Source organism: Phascolarctos cinereus, unplaced genomic scaffold (assembly GCF_003287225.1).
Source record: "Phascolarctos cinereus isolate Bilbo 61053 unplaced genomic scaffold, phaCin_HiC Scaffold_2;HRSCAF=192, whole genome shotgun sequence".
Taxonomy (NCBI): Eukaryota; Metazoa; Chordata; class Mammalia; order Diprotodontia; family Phascolarctidae; genus Phascolarctos; species Phascolarctos cinereus.
Window position 1 is genome coordinate 208213913 of NW_027555625.1, and position 18683 is coordinate 208232595.

The following is an 18683-nucleotide window of genomic DNA, read 5'->3' on the forward strand; positions in this document are numbered from 1 at the left end:
AAGAATACACTGTGGGGAAGGAGAATGGGAAAAGAAGGTTAGATAAAATTATCTCATATAATCAGGGTGCACAAGTAGACAGCTAAGCAAATAAAGAAAATTGGGTTGAGGTGAGCAGCTGACAGCAAACCTTTACTCTCATCTGAAATGGTCAGAGTAGGGAAAAATATACATGTATACACACACACATACACAATTAGGAACAGAAATATTTTACTCATAGGGAAAAGAGAAAAGAGGGACTTATTAGGGAGGTTAGATTAGGGGAAGGAATAATCCTAAATAAAGTAAAAACTCTAAGGTTGTACAAAAATATTTTAGCAGCTCTTTTTGAAATGGCAAAGAATGGGAATTTGAGGGAATAAACTGGGGCTAAACATGTTATGGTATATAAATATGCAAGAATACTATTTGCAATAAGAAACAAGACAGAGGATTTCAGGGGAATCCAGGAGGACTTTTATGTGTGAAGCAAACAGAACCAGAAGAAGAATTCATATAGTGACAACAATATAGAAAAGACAAACAACTTTGAAAAAGTTAGGGACTCTGATCAGTGTAATGACCAGTCACAGTTCCAGAAGACTAATGAAGAAACATGCTACCCACCTCCTGATAGAGAAGTGAAGGACTCAAAGAGTCCTAAAATGAGATGTGTATATTTTTTTGGACATGGTCAATGTGAAAATCTGTTTTGTTTGACTATATGTGCTTGTATTGGGTTTTGTTTTTCTTTAATTCTCGATTAGGGAGGGGGAGTGTTGGGGTGAAAAGGAGAGAAGGTGGATTTCTACACTTTCTTTAAATGCATTCTAATAATTTAATATGGTCATTACTTAGACTTTATTCCCATTTAGAGCATTTTGTGTGGCTTGTAGGGATCTTTTGAAAATAAAATACTCGTTTTTTAAAGAGAAATTGTAGCTGTGGAGTTTCTTTTTTCAGTTTACAGAAGTAACGTAATAAAATTGTATATTTAGATTTTGTTAATGTAGTTTGGGTAAATTTGATCCTTTATCAGATTACATGTAGGCCAGAGGATTGGCTATTACTGCATATCTGGTTTATTGGTTGTATATATTCACTTTTAGCTGATCAAAATACATTTATTAAGCACCTGCTATATACCAGTCACATTTTTAGGTGCTGGGGGTACAAAGACAAAAAGTAATATGTGTCCTGCCCTCATGGAGCTTGTTTTTATCTGGAGAGACTACATGTACCCCAGATATGCCATGCTCATCTAAATCCGCTACCAGATGAATGTAAACTTCCCAGATTTGCTGCAGTCTTGTCATCATTCTCATTACTCAAAGCAAATATAAATAAATATACTTTGTGTATTATAACAAAATAATATTGGATTTATTTTAAATATATGAACTTTAAAAAATCTGCCATGTAGAAAGTGATTTCAAGAAAAAAGATCATTTTTTTGTTTACTACTGATATGTGTCAATATGTATACATATTTGCAGGTTTTTTTTCTTTTTGCTATTTGATTTTCCAGGGAGTCCCAGATTTTTAATGGGGAGATCTGGGTTCTAGTCTTGACCTTGCCATTATCTAGGTGTTTGACTTGAGGCACTTAACCTATCTGGGCCTCACTTTCTTATTCTGAAAAATGAAGTATTTGGGATCAGATATACCAAAGTCTCTTCTCTCAGATTTTTATTGTCTGTATCATAAAATCACTAACTATGGATAATAGGGAAAACAATTAGAAGTTAGTAGGCTATTTAAGGAAAAGATTTAGGATTTAGGTTGCTCATTAATGTGTAGCAAAAATATCTTGGTAGGTATTAATAAGGGAAGTAGGAATTGAAGGTTCAAGAAGCAAGCCCTTTATCTCTAATTTATTCTATATATAGCTTGTTTGTACATAGTTGTTTGCATGTTATTTTTCCCGTTAGACTGTGAACTTCTTGAGAGCAGGAACTGTTTTTTCCCTTTATTTTATCTGAAGAGCTTAGTACAGTGCTTGACCCATAGTAGGCGCTTAATAAATGCTTGTTGACTTGACTTGAAGGGAACCTGGAATTAAATGAGCTTTGGAATTGTTTTGAATATAGTTGGGAGTGTTAGGTGGAGTAGATATTTGAGGTGTGTTGGGCTCTTAAGCATTTCAGCATTATTGCTAGCAAATCAAAGAAAGGCCTGAGGCAAGTGTCTCAGTTAGTCACATACAGCCTTCATTAAAATTCATTTGCATGCTAGAAAAGTTGGATTCCATACCAGTTTATCAAGTTGAAAGAAGTAAACATTAATGTAATTCTACCGGGTAATAATAATAGTATTACCTGGTGGTAAATTATATGCTAGTCTAGAACTTGCTTTCTTGCTTTTTTGTTTACAATTCTTTAACTGAGAGTGTCAAGCATAGTGTAAAAGCTATAGAATTAAAGGTATTACCAAAATCTGCTTCTGCTCCTGAGGAATGTGGATTCTCCTACTTGAATTTAAAGTTGAAAGAAAAGAATGGGGAGGAAGAGAACTTGAAAATTGGGATCAGTGTAATTATTGGGATCATATATAATTCATGCTTGTGAAACTATAGAGATAATGGGGGAAGAGAAAGAAAAGGTATTAGGGTGAATGTATTTTATCCTCTCTATTTTTCTGTTTGTTTTTTCTCTTTTCCTATTCCTTACCCTGTTTCTTTTCTCTTATCCCCACTGAAATATGTTTGAGTGATAGGCTTGATTGTATAGAACCAAAACAAAATCTGTGAATGGAGTTGGTTATGTTTCTCCCTCTTCTAATACCTTGTGGTTATCATTTCCTACATTGGAAAGAGGAGTTCCCTGCTAGGGTTGTATTTATTGTCAGTAATTCCCAACTAGATGTAAATTCTTTGGGGTCAGGAAATATTAGGGTATTTCTTTATCTTCTAATGGCTTAGCATAATAGTCAGTAAATATTGCTGGACCATAATTAAAGTTGCTATTTTTAAAAACAAAAAATTTGGTGCGTGTGATCCGATAAAAGATTTCCTTTGTAAGAAGCATAAAATTAAGTCATTTCATTGTAGTTGTAATGAATCACTTTAGTTGAAAGTTTAATTTTAATGAAAAGAAATGAGTCAGCAATTATATTAGTTTATATATTTCAGCATTTATTGTTGGAACTAATGGCCTCTTCTCGCACTTGTTGCTTAATAGTTTGTAGTTCTTTTTTCAAGCATTTCTTGGCAAGTGTCTGAGGAACCGCTGTAGCTTATCAAGAGAGATTTTACAATTTCTGTGACTGTCTAGAATTTTCTGATCTCCCAAAGTTGTCAATGAAAATGAAAATCCTTCCTGAACACTAGTGAGAAGATCAATTTGCACATTTTCAATATTATTCCCTGTTGAATGTAGTCAATCAGCTTTCCTTTGTTGCTGCAATTGGAAAAGGTTTTTTTGTTTTTGTTTTAAATTTTTGCACGTGTGGCTTTTTGTCTGCCCTTTAGAAGGGAGGTAGTACAGTGCAATGGAAAGAGTCTTGGATTTGAGTTATGGATATAGAATTTGTATTCTTTTTTTGTCATTGAGAAGGTCACCTAATCTTCTTTGGGTTTTAGTTTCCTCGTTGTAAAATGAAAAGATTGGTGTAGAAGACCTTTGTAGAACTAAAGCACTTCTGGGTCTAAAGCTGTGGTCATATAGTAGTAGGAATGTACTTCCTACATACTTACTGTGTACGTATTTGTATGGCTACATGATAAGGGCATGTGTTTTTTTGAATTATAGTGATATTTCTTCAGTCAGTGATTCTCCTTTTGTATGACAAAGATCTGTTATATTTTTTTGTTGAGTATTATTCGCTGGTTAGATTTGATTACTATTTGTCAAAATATTGGAATTTCTTGAATAGTTCGTTGGTTTTGAGGGGATAGCAGGACAGAATATTTAAAACTATGACTTCCCTAGAAAATCTGAGAAGACTGGTCACCATATCCATAGGAGCTAGTTCTGACACAAGGCATCCTGTGGACCACAGGTCATATGTGGAAACAGAGCTTGGGCCCCTTTGTTTAATTTTTGAGTTATTGTTTACCTCTTTATCTGAGTGTCAGTTATACTTGTTTGTAGATACCACTAAGGTTTTGGCAGTACAGCATGTAGTTTTGCGTTGTGTGTGTGTGTGTGTGTGTGTGTAAGAGAGAGAGAGAGGAGAGGAGAGGAAAGGAGAGGAAATAAGAGAGAGTTATCAGGAAATTTATGCACACTTTAGATGGTATTTGGACTTGATGTCCATTTTAAAAGTTTTAAATCCACACTGGTTTTAACAGAGTCATAATTTGGCAGTTTTTCCTTTGGAAGTTTCATGCTTGTGAATTTTTCTGTGTTTCTTATCCAATCATAAATGGAAATCAAATTGTTACTGTTTCATGAAGAAAAAAAAATCTTGCTTTGATTAAAAGAGCAATGTCCACAAAAGTTTTGCTTTGTCTTATTGTGACCTATAGATAGCTTTGAGGTCTTGTGCTAGGTCAGTAGAGTGCAAGCTGTGGCAAGTGCGAGTTGGAAAATCTTCAAGTATTTTGGGCCTAGTGACATATTCTTCTATTCAAGGATCAACCTACCTAAGTATGGAGAATTTTATTACCAGAAAATTGGCCCCTGGGTGATGTTTTTAAAAAATTATGTTGGTCCATGAAACATAAAAATACAAAGTTGTTTCTTTCCACATCTACAATGAATAGTGATGGAATGGGAATAGGGGGATAATAGGATGTTAAGAAGCATAGTTGTAAGACCATCTACGGATAGTAATTTAGACTTTGTTACTTTATTTATTTAGTGAATTGAGATGCTGCTGGAGAAATTGAATCCTATTGATACTTATATTCTTGTAAAAAATGAAACTAGAAAACCTAAAGAAGTTACAACTAAGTAGAGGGATGATTCACATACTATCCTTGGGCAGATGAACAAAGGAGCTGGTTTCATTGTATGCCTCAAAACAACAAGAAATGTTATTTCATGGGATATTTGGTTATTCCACCTTTTGGTGGTCACCCTAAGTGACCAGTAGATCATCATGAGAAGCATTATGTTTTAACATGTATTACAGATGACAAATTAGAGAAGTTTGATGATGGTGATATTAATAATAGACATAATAATAATAGCTACCATTGGTGTAGTGCTTCTGTACACAGCACAGTGCTAAATACTTTACAAATATTATCTCAATTGATCCTCACTACAATTCTGAGAGATAGTTGCTATTATTATCCCTATTGTACAGTTTAAGGAAATGGGGGCAAGCTTCAGTGACTTGCCCAAGGTCGCTTAGTAAGTATCGAAGTCTGGATTTGTATTCAGGTCTTCCTGACTCCTGGCCCAACTCTACTCACTGTACCTCTTAATTGCCTCTATGAAGAACCTGATCAAATTATTTAAATTAATTTAATATACTAATGTCATATTTGATATCATCAAAGGTAGGAAAGAGAGGAAGACTTCAGAAAACTTTGTGGGGAAAATATAGTTTAGAATTAAGAAATAGGATGTCAAAGGACTGTGAATCATTCAGGATACCCATACCTATTATATCAAGAATACTTTTTTCAAGAAGAGAGTCAGAAGATATCAGCAAGCATTGAACATTTTCATAAAAGGTAGAATTAACAATATTTTAAGAGACAGGAAATAATTAGTTACTGAACAGAGAGGGGCATTCCAGAATTACCCGAGCTTAAAGCTTAGGTCAAAATCATTGCCAAAGTAGAAGAAAAGATGAAGATGAGAAGACATTGAATGTGATTATAATCCCATCCAACTTGCTTTTTAACCTTTTCAGATTTGCTTTTCAAATATGAAAATGGACTAAAGTAAAGACATTGACTTCAATTTCTATTTTTAGAGAAGTTTGATAGAAAACACTTCATACTACAAGGAGCCTAAAGGAACACAGAAACCACCTCAGTTAGATACCACTGAATATCTATGCTAAGTAGACAGGCACAAGAGCCAAGGGCAGTATAGATTTAGTATAAAATCTATATTTTTGTAAAACGTTATGGAAGGGAAGGATGGAGAATTATGAGCATTATGTTTCTTTGCAAAATAGCATAAGAAGAAGCAAATCTACTCTTAATTTGACATGAGACCCAGCCAAGACAGATGATCTTGAGAACATTTGTAGATGGAGTTGGAATAAGGACAACAAATTGATGTGAAATGGGAATGTGCTGCTATTTCTGTAGTGGCTTATTCTTATCTATTGTTATTAAAAAGGATAATGCCGCTAATCTCATTTTAATTCAACCTCCTAAGTGCTGTAACATACTATATGAAGAAGATGCTGTGGCATTCAGAAGACACATTTTACAATTGCATAACTGACAGATAAATTCCAGATAAATTAGAGATAATCATCAGAGGTTTCACATATCAATAGGCTTCACAAATACTTTGTCAGAAGACACTTCCCTTTTCTTCATTCATATTGTTCTCTAAGCCAGAAATACCTTTTCTTTATCTCTCTGCATACAAGTCCTATATTTTCTTTGACTCTTGAAGTCTGGTTTAAAGTTGAACCTGTTTTATATCTTCTTAGATTGCTCTGACTCCTAGAGATATTCCTAGCATCAAAATCCTATTGTACTTGTATTCTGACTCACACTGCAAACATACTCTACCTTGTAGCATTGGTTTGTTCTGTAAAAGCAAATCCTTATGTTATAAATGGATTATAAATGGTGACATGACAGGATTTTGTAATTTTGTAGTGAGGTATGGTTAAAATGTATTACCATATTTTGAATTTGGACCTTATTGGGCTATATGTAACTTGATTATACTATGTATGTAAATAGTAGATAGAGCTCTGGGCCAGGAGTCCGGAAGATATGAGTTCAAATGTGACCTCAGACCCTATCTGTGTGATGCTGGGCAAGTAACTAAACCTCTGTGCCTTGGAGGCATCTAGGTGGCTTAGTGGATAGAGCACTAGGTCTGGAGTCATGAAGACCTGAGTTCAAATCAAACCTCAGACGTTTATTAGCTGTGTAACCTGGTCAAGTCACTTAACCCTGTTTCCCTCAGTTTCCTTATCTTTGAAATGAGCTGGGGAAGGAAATGGCAAACCACTCTAGTGTCTTTGCCAAGAAACCCTATGGACAGCATTAGTGTGCTATGATCCACAGGTCACAAAGAGTCAGACACGACTCAATAACTGAATAACAAATCAAGCTATTTGCTGTACATACTAGTTTTGCAGATTTGTTTTCACATTTCTCATATGTGAATGCAGTCTGCTGACAACATTGTAAAATTCGCCAATAGTTCTGAGCCCAATCTACATCTACTTTTTCCAGAAGTCTGAGCTATGAAGCTTGAAACCTAGCTGGAGACAAAAATAACCAGAATTAAATCAAACTCTGCATAATACTATACAGTGATTATCTCCAATTTATCCTGTGTATATCTTCTTGTATGTAATTGTTTTCATACTGTCCTCCTCATTAGACTGTGAGCTCCTTGAAACAGGGTTTATCTTTTGTCTAAATGCTCAGCATTTAGTGTAGTGCCTGGAACATAGTAGTGGTTGTCTAGGTAAGGGTCTGAGGGCACCTTTATGCTTTGCCTGTGAAGTTAAGTGCATGGACTTCATGATAGCTCTCTTTTTCTTCAGTAATTTGGGCTTTTCCCACTTAGCTACCTTCTCAGCCGTCTTTTGTATGGTAGGGTCAGGAGAAATTTGACTGCTGAATTATTGGAGTGTTACTAGATTTTGGGAAAAGATGTTTAGCTGTTAACTGTAGAAATATTAACGTTATGTTTAAAATGAGGGAGAACTAATAGCAGTGATTATATGGCAGGGAAAAGCAGCTAAGTTGATTGACTTTAACAAAGTCAGTGGCCTAAACAAAAACTATGTGATAGAGGCAATGAAGATGAGATAATATAATTTAGTGGAAAATGCAAAGGCCTGAGAATCCTAACTTGCTTTGTAACTTGGTATAGGTTTCTCTGGATTTTATTTTTCTCATCTCTAAAATGAAGCAGCTAGATGGTACAGTGCATGGAGCGATAGGCCTGGAGTTGGAAAAACTTATCTTTGTGAGTTCAAATCTGGCCTCAGATGCTTCCTAGCTGTGTGACCCTGGGCAAGTCACTTAACCCTATTTATCTCAGTTTCCTCATCTGTAAAATGAGCTGGAGATGGAAATGGCAAATCACTCCAATATCTTTGCCAAGAAAACCCCAAATGGGGCCAGATGTGACTGAAGTGACTGAACAACAAAAGAGAAGGAGATTGAACCAGATATATCTAACATTTAGCATTTATTAAACCCCTAATCAATGTAATGGATAGACACTATAATAACATAGTCCCTGGCCTCAAGGAATTTACATTATCTGGGAGAAATATGCATACATATAAAATGCAGAGATTCTTTATTAAAGGATACAGGAGATTAGGAAAAGTCTCAGGAAAGGAGATCATGCTTAAACTAAATTTTGAGGGAAGCTAGGGATTCTAAGAAGCAAAGATGAGAAAGTAGTGCATTTCAGACATGAGGGACAACCTGGAATGCATGGAGGTAGGAGATGGACTATCATGAATGGGGGCAAAGGTGGGAGGCCTGTGTTGTTTAAGTAGATAGTATACTCAAGGAAATAATGTGTGATAAGTCAGATTAGAGGGATGGGATCAGGGCTCCATAATAATGGAGGGATTGGTCTTGGTTTAGGGAAGGGCCACTTCTTCGTTAGAGACTAGAATTAAACAGAAGATAATGGAGGGTTGTTATCTGAGGTTTTTTTTTTTTGAGGGGAGAGGGGTCAGGGCTATAGAGGATCTTAGGAGAAGAGAGTAGTGTGTTAGGCTAGAGAAGAAAACAGAAGAAAATAAGGTAAAAATGGTCAGATTATTCATACTTTAATGGTCATTTATGTAATCTCATAAATGAGCCTTCCACATTTAAATGGAAGGTTTTTTGTGACAAATAGTAGGAGCAGTGAACTTGGAGGGTTGAACTTGGGAGTCAGGTTAGGAGTTTAAATCATGGCTCTGTGGCTTCATACTGTTTGACTTTGGTCAAGTTATGTAATCGCCCTGAGCTTTTGACTATGTGGCATCTGAAATCTCAGCCCTGGTTTTATGATCCTGTAACCCTGAGATACTAATTTAAAACTTATCCTTTATTTTGAGCACAGGCTTACAGATGAGAACCTTAAATTAGTTTTCTTTTCAGATAGTTTATTGCTTTTGTTAATTTTTTCAGATTTTAAAAATAATATTTATTTTTCCTATTCATTATTTGCTTATGAAGTGTTATAGGGATGGTAAAGTTTACTGAATTGCATTCAGTAAGAGCCTTGCCTAAATAAGATTTAGATTTGGCTGAACAGGTAAGACACAGGTACTTATTCAGTAAATTGGAAGATTTTAAAACCTTTATAACATAGAATTTAATTATTGACTGTGGAAGAAGTGGAAAAGGTAAACAAATGAAAATATTTGTGTTTTTGTTTTTGAGTATGCCAACATAAAAAGCCAACATAATCTTTTCTCACATAGAGCATTTACAGTTTTACATTTCATTTGTCAACCAAATGACAAATTAGGTTCTTCATCACAAATTTATACAGAGGTAGAGAATTTTAAAATTTAAATTTAAAATATTTCAATTAAATTGTTTGATATGTATCTGGTATAAATCATTTTAGTTAAAATGAGAAAAAATAAAGCATTTATTAAATATTTGCTTAATAAATAATAATAATAATGATAATAACTAACATTTTATAGTACCTGCTGTGTGTTAGACACCATGCTAAGCACTTTACAAATATTATCTCATTTGATCCTCACAACAACCTTGGGAGATAGGTGCTATTATCTCCATTTTACACATGGGAAAAATGAAGCAAATGGTGGTTAAATGACTTGTCCAGGAACCCAGCTAGTATCTGAGATCAGGTTTGAACACAGACCTTCCTGAGTCCAGGCCCTGTACTCTGTCGCTCTGCACTACGTAGCAGCTCTGCCATGCGCTGTACTGGACACTCAGGATACAAAGGCCAAAGTGATTTAAACGTTCCCTGTCCTGTCCATAGAACCAACATATACATATAGAGATACAAAATATACGTAAAGATAAATGAAGGAGAGGAGCTGAGGAAGACTTGTTCTGTATTCACTATTGCACATTTGTACTGTGAAACATACCCTGTATTTGATTGTGGTAAGTTAAGCCAACATGCACAGTGGTAGGCAGTTAATAAATGTTTGAAGAATTGAATTAGTTTTAGCTATGGCACTTTAAGAAACAAAACATTATTATAAAACAGAAGATGGTACTGTTGAAATTAATTCAGTTTTTCTTTCTTCTTTTCCTCCCATAGCATTTGATGTACTGGGTATAAACAGAAGTAATCATTTCCCCAGTTTGTATTTTTTGTGGCATTCAACTTGTAAGGTTATTATCAGGTCTTACCATTTGGTCAGGCTTTATGTATAAGGAAAAATTGCAGGAACTTTCATAATCAGTTTTTTGTTTTGTTTGCTTTGTATTTATTTGAGAGGACTAGAGTGAAGCTGATAGCAAAAACAAGGTATTGAGGAAGTGGTCAAAAGTGTAGCTTCACTGGCATCTTAAGATGTGAACCCAGAAAATAATGCCTGTAACGTTAAGTTACTAGTGAATGCAGCACTTTGTTACCAGATAATATTGGATGAGAGGAATGTATTTATTTGATTTACAATTATTTGGCAAGAAGCCAGTCTTTTACTTCAGAATCAAGACTATTTAGTTGAGTGCTGGACCTGGCTGGAGTCAAGAAAACCTTAGCTCAAATCCAGCTTCAGATGTTAGCTGGACCCTGGGCAAGTCACTTACCCTGTTTTCCTCATTTTTCTCATCTGTAAAATGAAGATAATAATAGCACTTACTTCCCAGGATTCTTGTGAGGATAAAATGAGATATTTGTAAAGTGCTTTGCAAACTTTAAAGTGCTATACAAATATGTATTTGACATAGCGTCCTAAAACTGTTGCGGTATACTTATCTGTTAGATATTTGTCATCATCATTCATCTGTTTTATCAGATACATAATATACATGTTTGTGGCTATCTTATCACACATTTTTTTTTATGTTGTTGGTAGTGGTAATAGATGTGCACTGGGACAGGCAATATTTGTGAGGCAAAGAGCAGCCTATTCAGACAAGTGCACACAGAAGTAATCATACTGATGACACAATTTTGAAAGCATTGAAGGACAATTTTCAAAATATGTGAAAAAAGGGAAAGATAACTGTGTGAGTAGAAAAAACATGTATAATATTATTACGAAAAAGGATGATTAAAATGCATTAGTAACGCTGACACACATACTTCTGTTCTCATTTTTATGTAATCTGTATAAGAATATTCTAAACATGAATCAGGAATAATCTTGATGAATATATAACAAGGGAGTCGTAGGTTTATACAAATTATTTTCTGTTGTAGACTATCTTCATAGTCACGTGACTGAAGAGAATAGGGAATACAAAACTTCACAGTTTTTATTGTTTTTTGAGTATGAAAAAAATCGACCCAGAGCAAAAGACCATAAAGCCCATCTTCCTTAAGCTTCAGTTGCTCCCCATTGCTTCTAGATTAAATTATGAATTCCTTTGTTTGGTACATAAAGCCTTTTTCTTGGTGGAGTCATGAAAACGTGTCTCCACCCTGCATTTTCACGTTGATTACACTTGACTCACCTTCCTGTACTCTGCAATCTGTCCCCTGTATAGCATTCTATGCAGACAGGCAGGCGATCCCTTAGGTCTCTTTCCCTTTAAGATTCAGCTGAAGTGCTACCACCTAAGAGGCCTTTCTTTATTCCCCCAGTTAGTTTATACCCCAGGTAAACTTTATTTTGTACCTATCTTATCTTGGTTATCTGTAATCACAATGCATGCCCCCAGTAGAATTTAAATTCCTGGAGACTTGCTTTTCGTCTTTGTATCTCCAGCTCCCAGCATAGGACCTAGTATGTGGTAGGCACTTATACATGCTTGTTGACTAATTAAAAGTATGTGGGTTGATAGAGAGAACAAGAGAACTAGTATATTTTGAAAATAGACCATTTGTAGATTTGAGATGATCATTAAATATCAGTGATACATGTATCAGATTAAGATACCTTTGTTTCTTATCCATTTGGACAAATTATGTTATATTTTGGACAAATAAAAGATATGCCAGTTAAAAATGGAAAAATTATTATATTTTAACTGTTAATAATATTGATAGAAAGATTTTAAAATAATAATGCTAGCAGTTTTGGAAGAAGACAAACTACTAGACTGAAGAATAATACAATAGATAGCATTTATGTATTGCTTTAAGTTTTCAGAGCACTTACGTATGTAATCTCATTTGATCTTCACGCCAACCCTAGTAGGTAGGTGCTGTTGTTGTCCCCATTGTACAGATGGGGAAAGAAAGGCTGTGAGCAGTGATGTGACTTGTCTGGAGGTCTCAGAGTTAAGAAGTGTCTGAAGCAGGATTGGAAGGGAATCTGATTATCCTGACTCACCAAGTCAGCACTCTGTGCACTGAACTTCTCCCTGCCTGTCTCAGAAGGAACCCTTAACTTAGATAACATACAGTTCTGATACAGTTGAGTCACTAATTCCTTCTAATACTTTTAAAAGGTATTAACTAAACATATTATGCTCTACCTCAGGAAGAATAATGGTTTAATTTTTTATAGTGTAAAGTATATAATTGCAAAATGCTTTAAAATTATTAAATTTTGAAGAAAAAACAACAGCTGATGTAGGGGAGAAGGTGCTGTAGTAGGAGTCAGGAGATTTGGTTTTTAGTTCTGATTATCCTATCAACTAGCTCTGTGCCCATACACAAGTTACTTACCCATTTTGGACCTCATTTTCCACATGTGTAATGCAGGGTTTTGTTAGATGGACTCTCAATTCCATTGTATCTTTGTTTGTAATTCTGTAGGATACACTTATGAATAGCATAACTCTCACAAGACAGTTATGATTTAAATAATCTTTTCATAATTTCATAATGGCAATCCAGGTGCTAATTTTTTAAATTTAATATTTCATTTCCCCCAATTACATAAAAAATCAATTTTTAACATTAATTTTTTTTTAAATTTTGAGTTCCAGTTTCTTTCCTTCTTCTCCCTTCTCATTGAGAAGGCAAGCTATTTAATATACTTATATATGTGCAATCATACGAAACGTATTTTATATCCTTTGACCATTTGTCAATTGAGGAATGGCTCTAATTTTTATAAATTTGACTCAGTTCTCTATATATTTGAGAAATGAGACCTTTATCAGAGAAACTTACTGTAAAATTTTTTTCACAGTTATGATTAGTAACGACTAGTAACTACCCTCTCTCCCCTTTCACCCTGTCCTTCCTCAAGAATATTTTGCTTCTGAGTAGTACCTCCCCCAATCCATCCTCCCTTTTATTACCCTCCCCCTACTGTTCTCTTATTTCCTTCCCCTCCTTCTTTCCTGTCCCTCTTTGAGACGATTCCAGTGAGAGTAAAGTTCAAGCACTCCCTGGTACCTCCCTCATCTTTCTCTCTACTCTAAAAGCTCTTTTGCCCCTCTTTTATGTGAGATAATTTGCCCTATTCTGTCTCTTCCTTTTCCCTTCTCCCAGTGCATTCCTCTTTCTCACCCCTTAATTTTATTTTTTTAGATAATCATCGCATCATATTCAACTTACTCTTGTCTTCTGTCTATATGTATTCCTTCTAATTACCCTAATAATGAGAAAGTTCTTAGGAGTTACTAGTATCATCTCCCCATGTAGGAATATAAACAGTTTAACCTTGTTGACTCCCTTATGATTTCTCTTTCCCATTTACCTTTTTATACTTCTCTTCAGTCTTGTATTTGAAAGTCAGATTTTCTGTTCAGCTCTGGTCTTATCATCAGGAGTGCTTGAAAGTCCTCTATTGCATTAAATATCCATTATTTCTCCTGAAAGGTTATTCTTAGTTTTGCTTGGTAGGTATTCTTGGTCATAATCCTAGATCCTTTGCCCTCTGAAATATCACATTTCAAGCCCTTTGATTCTTTAATGTGGAAGCTGCTAAATTTTGGGTTACCCTGACTGTGGCTCCATGGTATCTGAATGTTTCTTTCTGTCTGCTTGCAATATTTTCTTTTTGTCCTGAGAGCTCTGAAACTTAACTATACAGTTCCTGGGAGTTGTCATTTTGTGATCTCTTTCAGGTGGTGATTGGTGGATTCTTTCAATCTCTGTTTTACCCTCTAGTTCTAGAATATCAGGGTAGTGTTCCTTGATAATTTCTTGAAAGATGATGTCTAGGCTCTTTTTTTTTCTTAATCATGGCTTTCAGGCAATCCAAATAATTCTTAAATTATCTCTCCTTGATCTATTTTCCAAGTGAGTTTTTCAGTGAGATATTTCACATTTTCTATTTTTTTCCAGTCTTGATTTTGTTTGATTGTTTCTTGATGTTTCATGGAGTCATTAGCTTCCACTTGTCCAATTCTAATTTTTAAGGAATTATTTTCTTCAGTGAACATTTGTATTTCCTTTTCCATTTGGCTAATTTTACTTTTTAAGGAGTTCTTCTCTTCACTGGATTTTTGTGTCTCTTTTTACCATTTAGCCTATTCTGGTTTTTAAGAAGTTATTTTCTTTACTTTTTTTGTCTTTACCAAGATGTTGATGTTGACTTTTTTCCCATGATTTTCTTGCATCACTCACATTTCTTTCTGCAGTTTTTCCTCTACCTTCGTTTGATTTTTAAAAATCCTTTTTGAGCTCTTCTAGGAATTCTTTTTGGACTTGAGACCAATTCACATTTTTCTTTGAGACTTTGGATGTGGCAATTTTGACTTTAGCTTCTGAGTTTATGTTTTGAGCTCCCCTGTCACCATAATGACATTCTATGTTCAAATTATTTTTTATTGTTTGCTCATTTTCCTAGCCTATTTCTTGACTTTTAAATTTATGCTAAAGTGGGGCTTTGCTCCTGGTGTGTCGGAGGCACTGTTCCTAGTTTCTGGCCTTTCTTGCCGCTGCTATCAGAACTACCTCTGAGGTCTGTAAGCACCCCTTTCTGCCCTGGAATTGTGACGAGGGTCCTTGCTCCCCTGTGACAATAAGCCCTTTGTTTCTATTGCTTCTCCTCACCCTGGAACTGTGCCCTGGATCTGCATATGGGCAATGCAACAGAGTCCTATACCCGGTGCCACCAAAAGGACCACTGGAATCTTCTTCTGACCAATTGTCTGCCCCCTAACCATTTGTGGGTTGAGAGCTCTGGAAGCTGCAGCTGTATTTGCTGATTCACTTGCCCCCAAGGCCTACTACTAGTTTGCTGGGCTTCAGCCTGCACTCTATTCTCACCCCAGTTCTACAGACCTTTCCTGCTGACTTTCTAAATTGCTTTGGACTGGACAATTTTTTTTACCCCATCCTTTTTTTGTGGGTTTTGCTGCTCTAGAATTCATTTTGAGGAGTAATTTAAAGTTGTTTGGAGGGGAATTTGTGAGAACTCAGGCATTTTTTTTTTGTTTTTGTTTTTGGCTCCTCCCTTCCCAGGGGCTAATTTTTTTTTCATGTAAAATATGTTTTCTTGTTCTTTGAAAGGGTTCAGAGTTTGCTTGCAATCAGGCTGCACATCTTGCAATCAGTCTGACATCTCTCTTACCATGCCAAACTGGCTTCAGCTAACAATACTTCATTAAATTCAAAAGAAAAACTTTTTAATTTCACACACAAAAAAAATCCTGTTCTGAGAATCGTTAACATTAGTCTGCAGTTCAAAACAAAAAGAAAGCTAATATTGACTATAGCCTTGTATACCCTTCTTATTAGATAAAACCAAGAATGTTCTCCTAACTAGGTAGGCACTGGTGTTGCTGGTCATTATACTGACCTTCCTCTTAACAACAATGAAAATAAATTTTTCAAAGGCAAAAGGCTTATTGTGGTATTGTTGAAACAACCCTTGAGCAAATAGACAATCTTGTCTGAGCTTTGAAGGGTGCTTTTTTGATCTTAGGCCTATGTTAAAAGGGATCTATTGGCATGTTCTGAAATAAATTTTGGATAGTACCATCTTTTTTTTTTAAACTTTAAAACCCAAAGGCTAATTTTTAATACAGTTATTCTAGAACTTGTGTTTACTTTTTATCTGTAGACAGTGCTTTGTGGCCCTTCAGGTGTATGATCCTCTTCTTGCCATTTTTAGGTGACAGGTTGCTTTTAGTGATTCCATTGATGAAAAAATTCACTTTATTTTTCTCTTAAACAATAATGCTGTCAGATGTTAGGGCAAAACACTGTTGCTTACATATTGAGTCTACTCAAGATAATTTTTCATCAGTTGAATGATCTATTTTCAGAAAGTTACTGAATGACTTAAAATGAATTTTGTTTTAACTCCAGGAAAAGTAGAGCCATGTAGATTTGGTCATTTAAGAGACCTGCTTTAGAAGTATTGCAAACTTATGGCAAATAGGTGATGCAGTAGATTGTAGTTTGGAAGATCTGAGTTCAAATTCAATTTCAGACGCTGTGTGACCTTGGCAAGTCACTTAACCTCTGCTTGCCTTTATCTCTTCAACTTATCCCCTCCATCAAATGAGGTAATAGTTGGCACAGTGGCTTGGCAGAGTGCCTGGCACTTACTAGGTCCTATATAAATACTTATATTCTCCCTGCTCCTTACTTGAGTACGTTATATAAATGTAAATCATATTGTCATCTAAATGAATGGGTAAAATGTTTTGCGCTCACAGCGTGTGTGTGTGTGTGTGTGTGTGTGTGTGTGTGTAGGGTGTGATGAATTAAACTAGTGAGGTAAAGATTATGTAAGATTATTAACTTGGATGCTTTTGTGGACCTTTAAATGGAATCCTTACCTGCCTTTCTCCAAGGTATTATGAAATTTAATGAACTGATGTTTGTAGATGCTTTAGATACCTTACCTAAAAGGTTCTATTTTAAATCTAAATATCATCAGTTATCATTCCAGTGACTTAGTTACTTTAAAACTATCACAATCTCTTCACTAATTAAAAGCTACCTCATACTATTGTCCCACACCTGAGAGTTCCTTTCTTTTTTTTTTTTTTTCAATTTAAAAAAAAATTTTTTTTGGGCTAGGCAGTGGGGTTACATAAGTTGCCTAGGGTCACACAACTAATAAGTGTCAAGTGTCTGAGGCCATGTTTGAACTCAGGTACCCCTGACTCCAGGGCCAGTGCTCTATCCACTGCACCACCTAGCTGCCCCAGAGAGTTCCTTTCTTTTAAAAAAGAATATATCCATAATAGTTGTTTCATATTAAAATGTAACATCTGTATAGTTGACTGGGGAAGTTTGAAATGAGAGGAAAGATAGAGGAAAGGAGTTTGTTAGGGGCCATTTAAAAGTAATTCTTTTAATGTGTCTCAGCTATTCTGTGTTTGCCCTTTACCCACTAGATTATAGAAAATAGGAAAAAATCAGAAGAGTGAAGTGATGGAGAAAAGAGATTTTAATTGTTACAGCATATACTTCCAATAGACCTGAGGTTGTTAAAGTCAGTCTATTTTAAAATTGGGACTCCATTGTGAAACTTAATTGTACAAACAGGTTACTTACATAATAAAGCAGTATCAGTGGATGCCTTTTACTCCAATGCCTAAAAGTAGCTAAAACTATCTATTTTGTGCTTTCAGTATTCTCTGTGTGTGTGTGTGTGTGTGTGTGTGTGTGTGTGTGTGTATTCATCTGTATGTATTAGCAATATGGTTTCTACATCATTTATTGTTGGATGTTTTAAATTTTAAACTTTAAAAAAGGCCTTGGTTATGACTTTGTAACCATTCTGCTTTAGTGACACATAAAGTAGGTTGTTCCCTTCCTGGTTTAAAAAAATTCTGATTCAAATTTTTTGATGATGATTCTGAGGGAGATAGTTCTTCTAGATAATGTGTTTCAAATTCCTCACATATTCTTTACATATAGCTATCAAAATACTTATGAACCTTTAATTTTTATTTACGTATTTTGTTTTTACATCATCTTCCCTTTCCAGCATATCTCTTCTTTCTTTCCTAACCATGGAGCCATGCCTTCAAGATTCAGAATGAAAAAGAAAAAGCAAATCAGCAAAAATAATCATGGCATCTGTCAAGTTTAACTGTATATATAATGTTCCACCATCCCTACTCCCTTCCCAGTTCCCCTCCTGAAAAAAAGGGAGGAATGTACATTCTTATACCTTCAGGGTCAAGCTTGATCATTATAATTACACAGCATTGTTTTCCTGATCAGTATTCTGCATGCATACTTTCCCAATTGCTTTGTTTTCACATTTCATTTTTATCTAAATGGAGCCTTGTCTTTTTCAGGCCCAGATTGCATTCCTTCAAGGAGAAAGGAAAGGACAAGAAAATCTGAAGAAAGATCTAGTAAGGAGGATCAAAATGCTGGAATATGCTCTTAAACAAGAAAGGTACTTCACTAAAATGGAAGAGTTTTTTAAGTTTCTTCAGTTTCTTCAAGAGTACTTTTTTGTCATTTCATAAATTACAAGTTTTAGAATTCTAAATTCATTAAAAAATTCAAAAGATTTGTTTCGATACGTAATTTTGAGAAGCAACATTGTGTAGTGTATAGAGAGAGCTGGCCTCTGACTTAGAAAAACCTGGATTAAGGTGCTTTCTCTGT

General features: G+C 35.1%; 1 protein-coding gene across 2 annotated transcripts in view; it reads left to right on the forward strand.

The window, feature by feature from the left end:
* STRN (striatin) overlaps positions 1–18683 on the forward strand; it is a 157113-nt gene that overhangs the window by 23334 nt on the left and 115096 nt on the right. For both annotated transcript variants that reach the window (XM_020992649.2, XM_020992650.2), the window contains exon 2: positions 18365–18468. In XM_020992649.2, coding sequence (XP_020848308.1) covers positions 18365–18468 — 104 coding nt within the window. The remainder of the gene's footprint in view (positions 1–18364; positions 18469–18683) is intronic.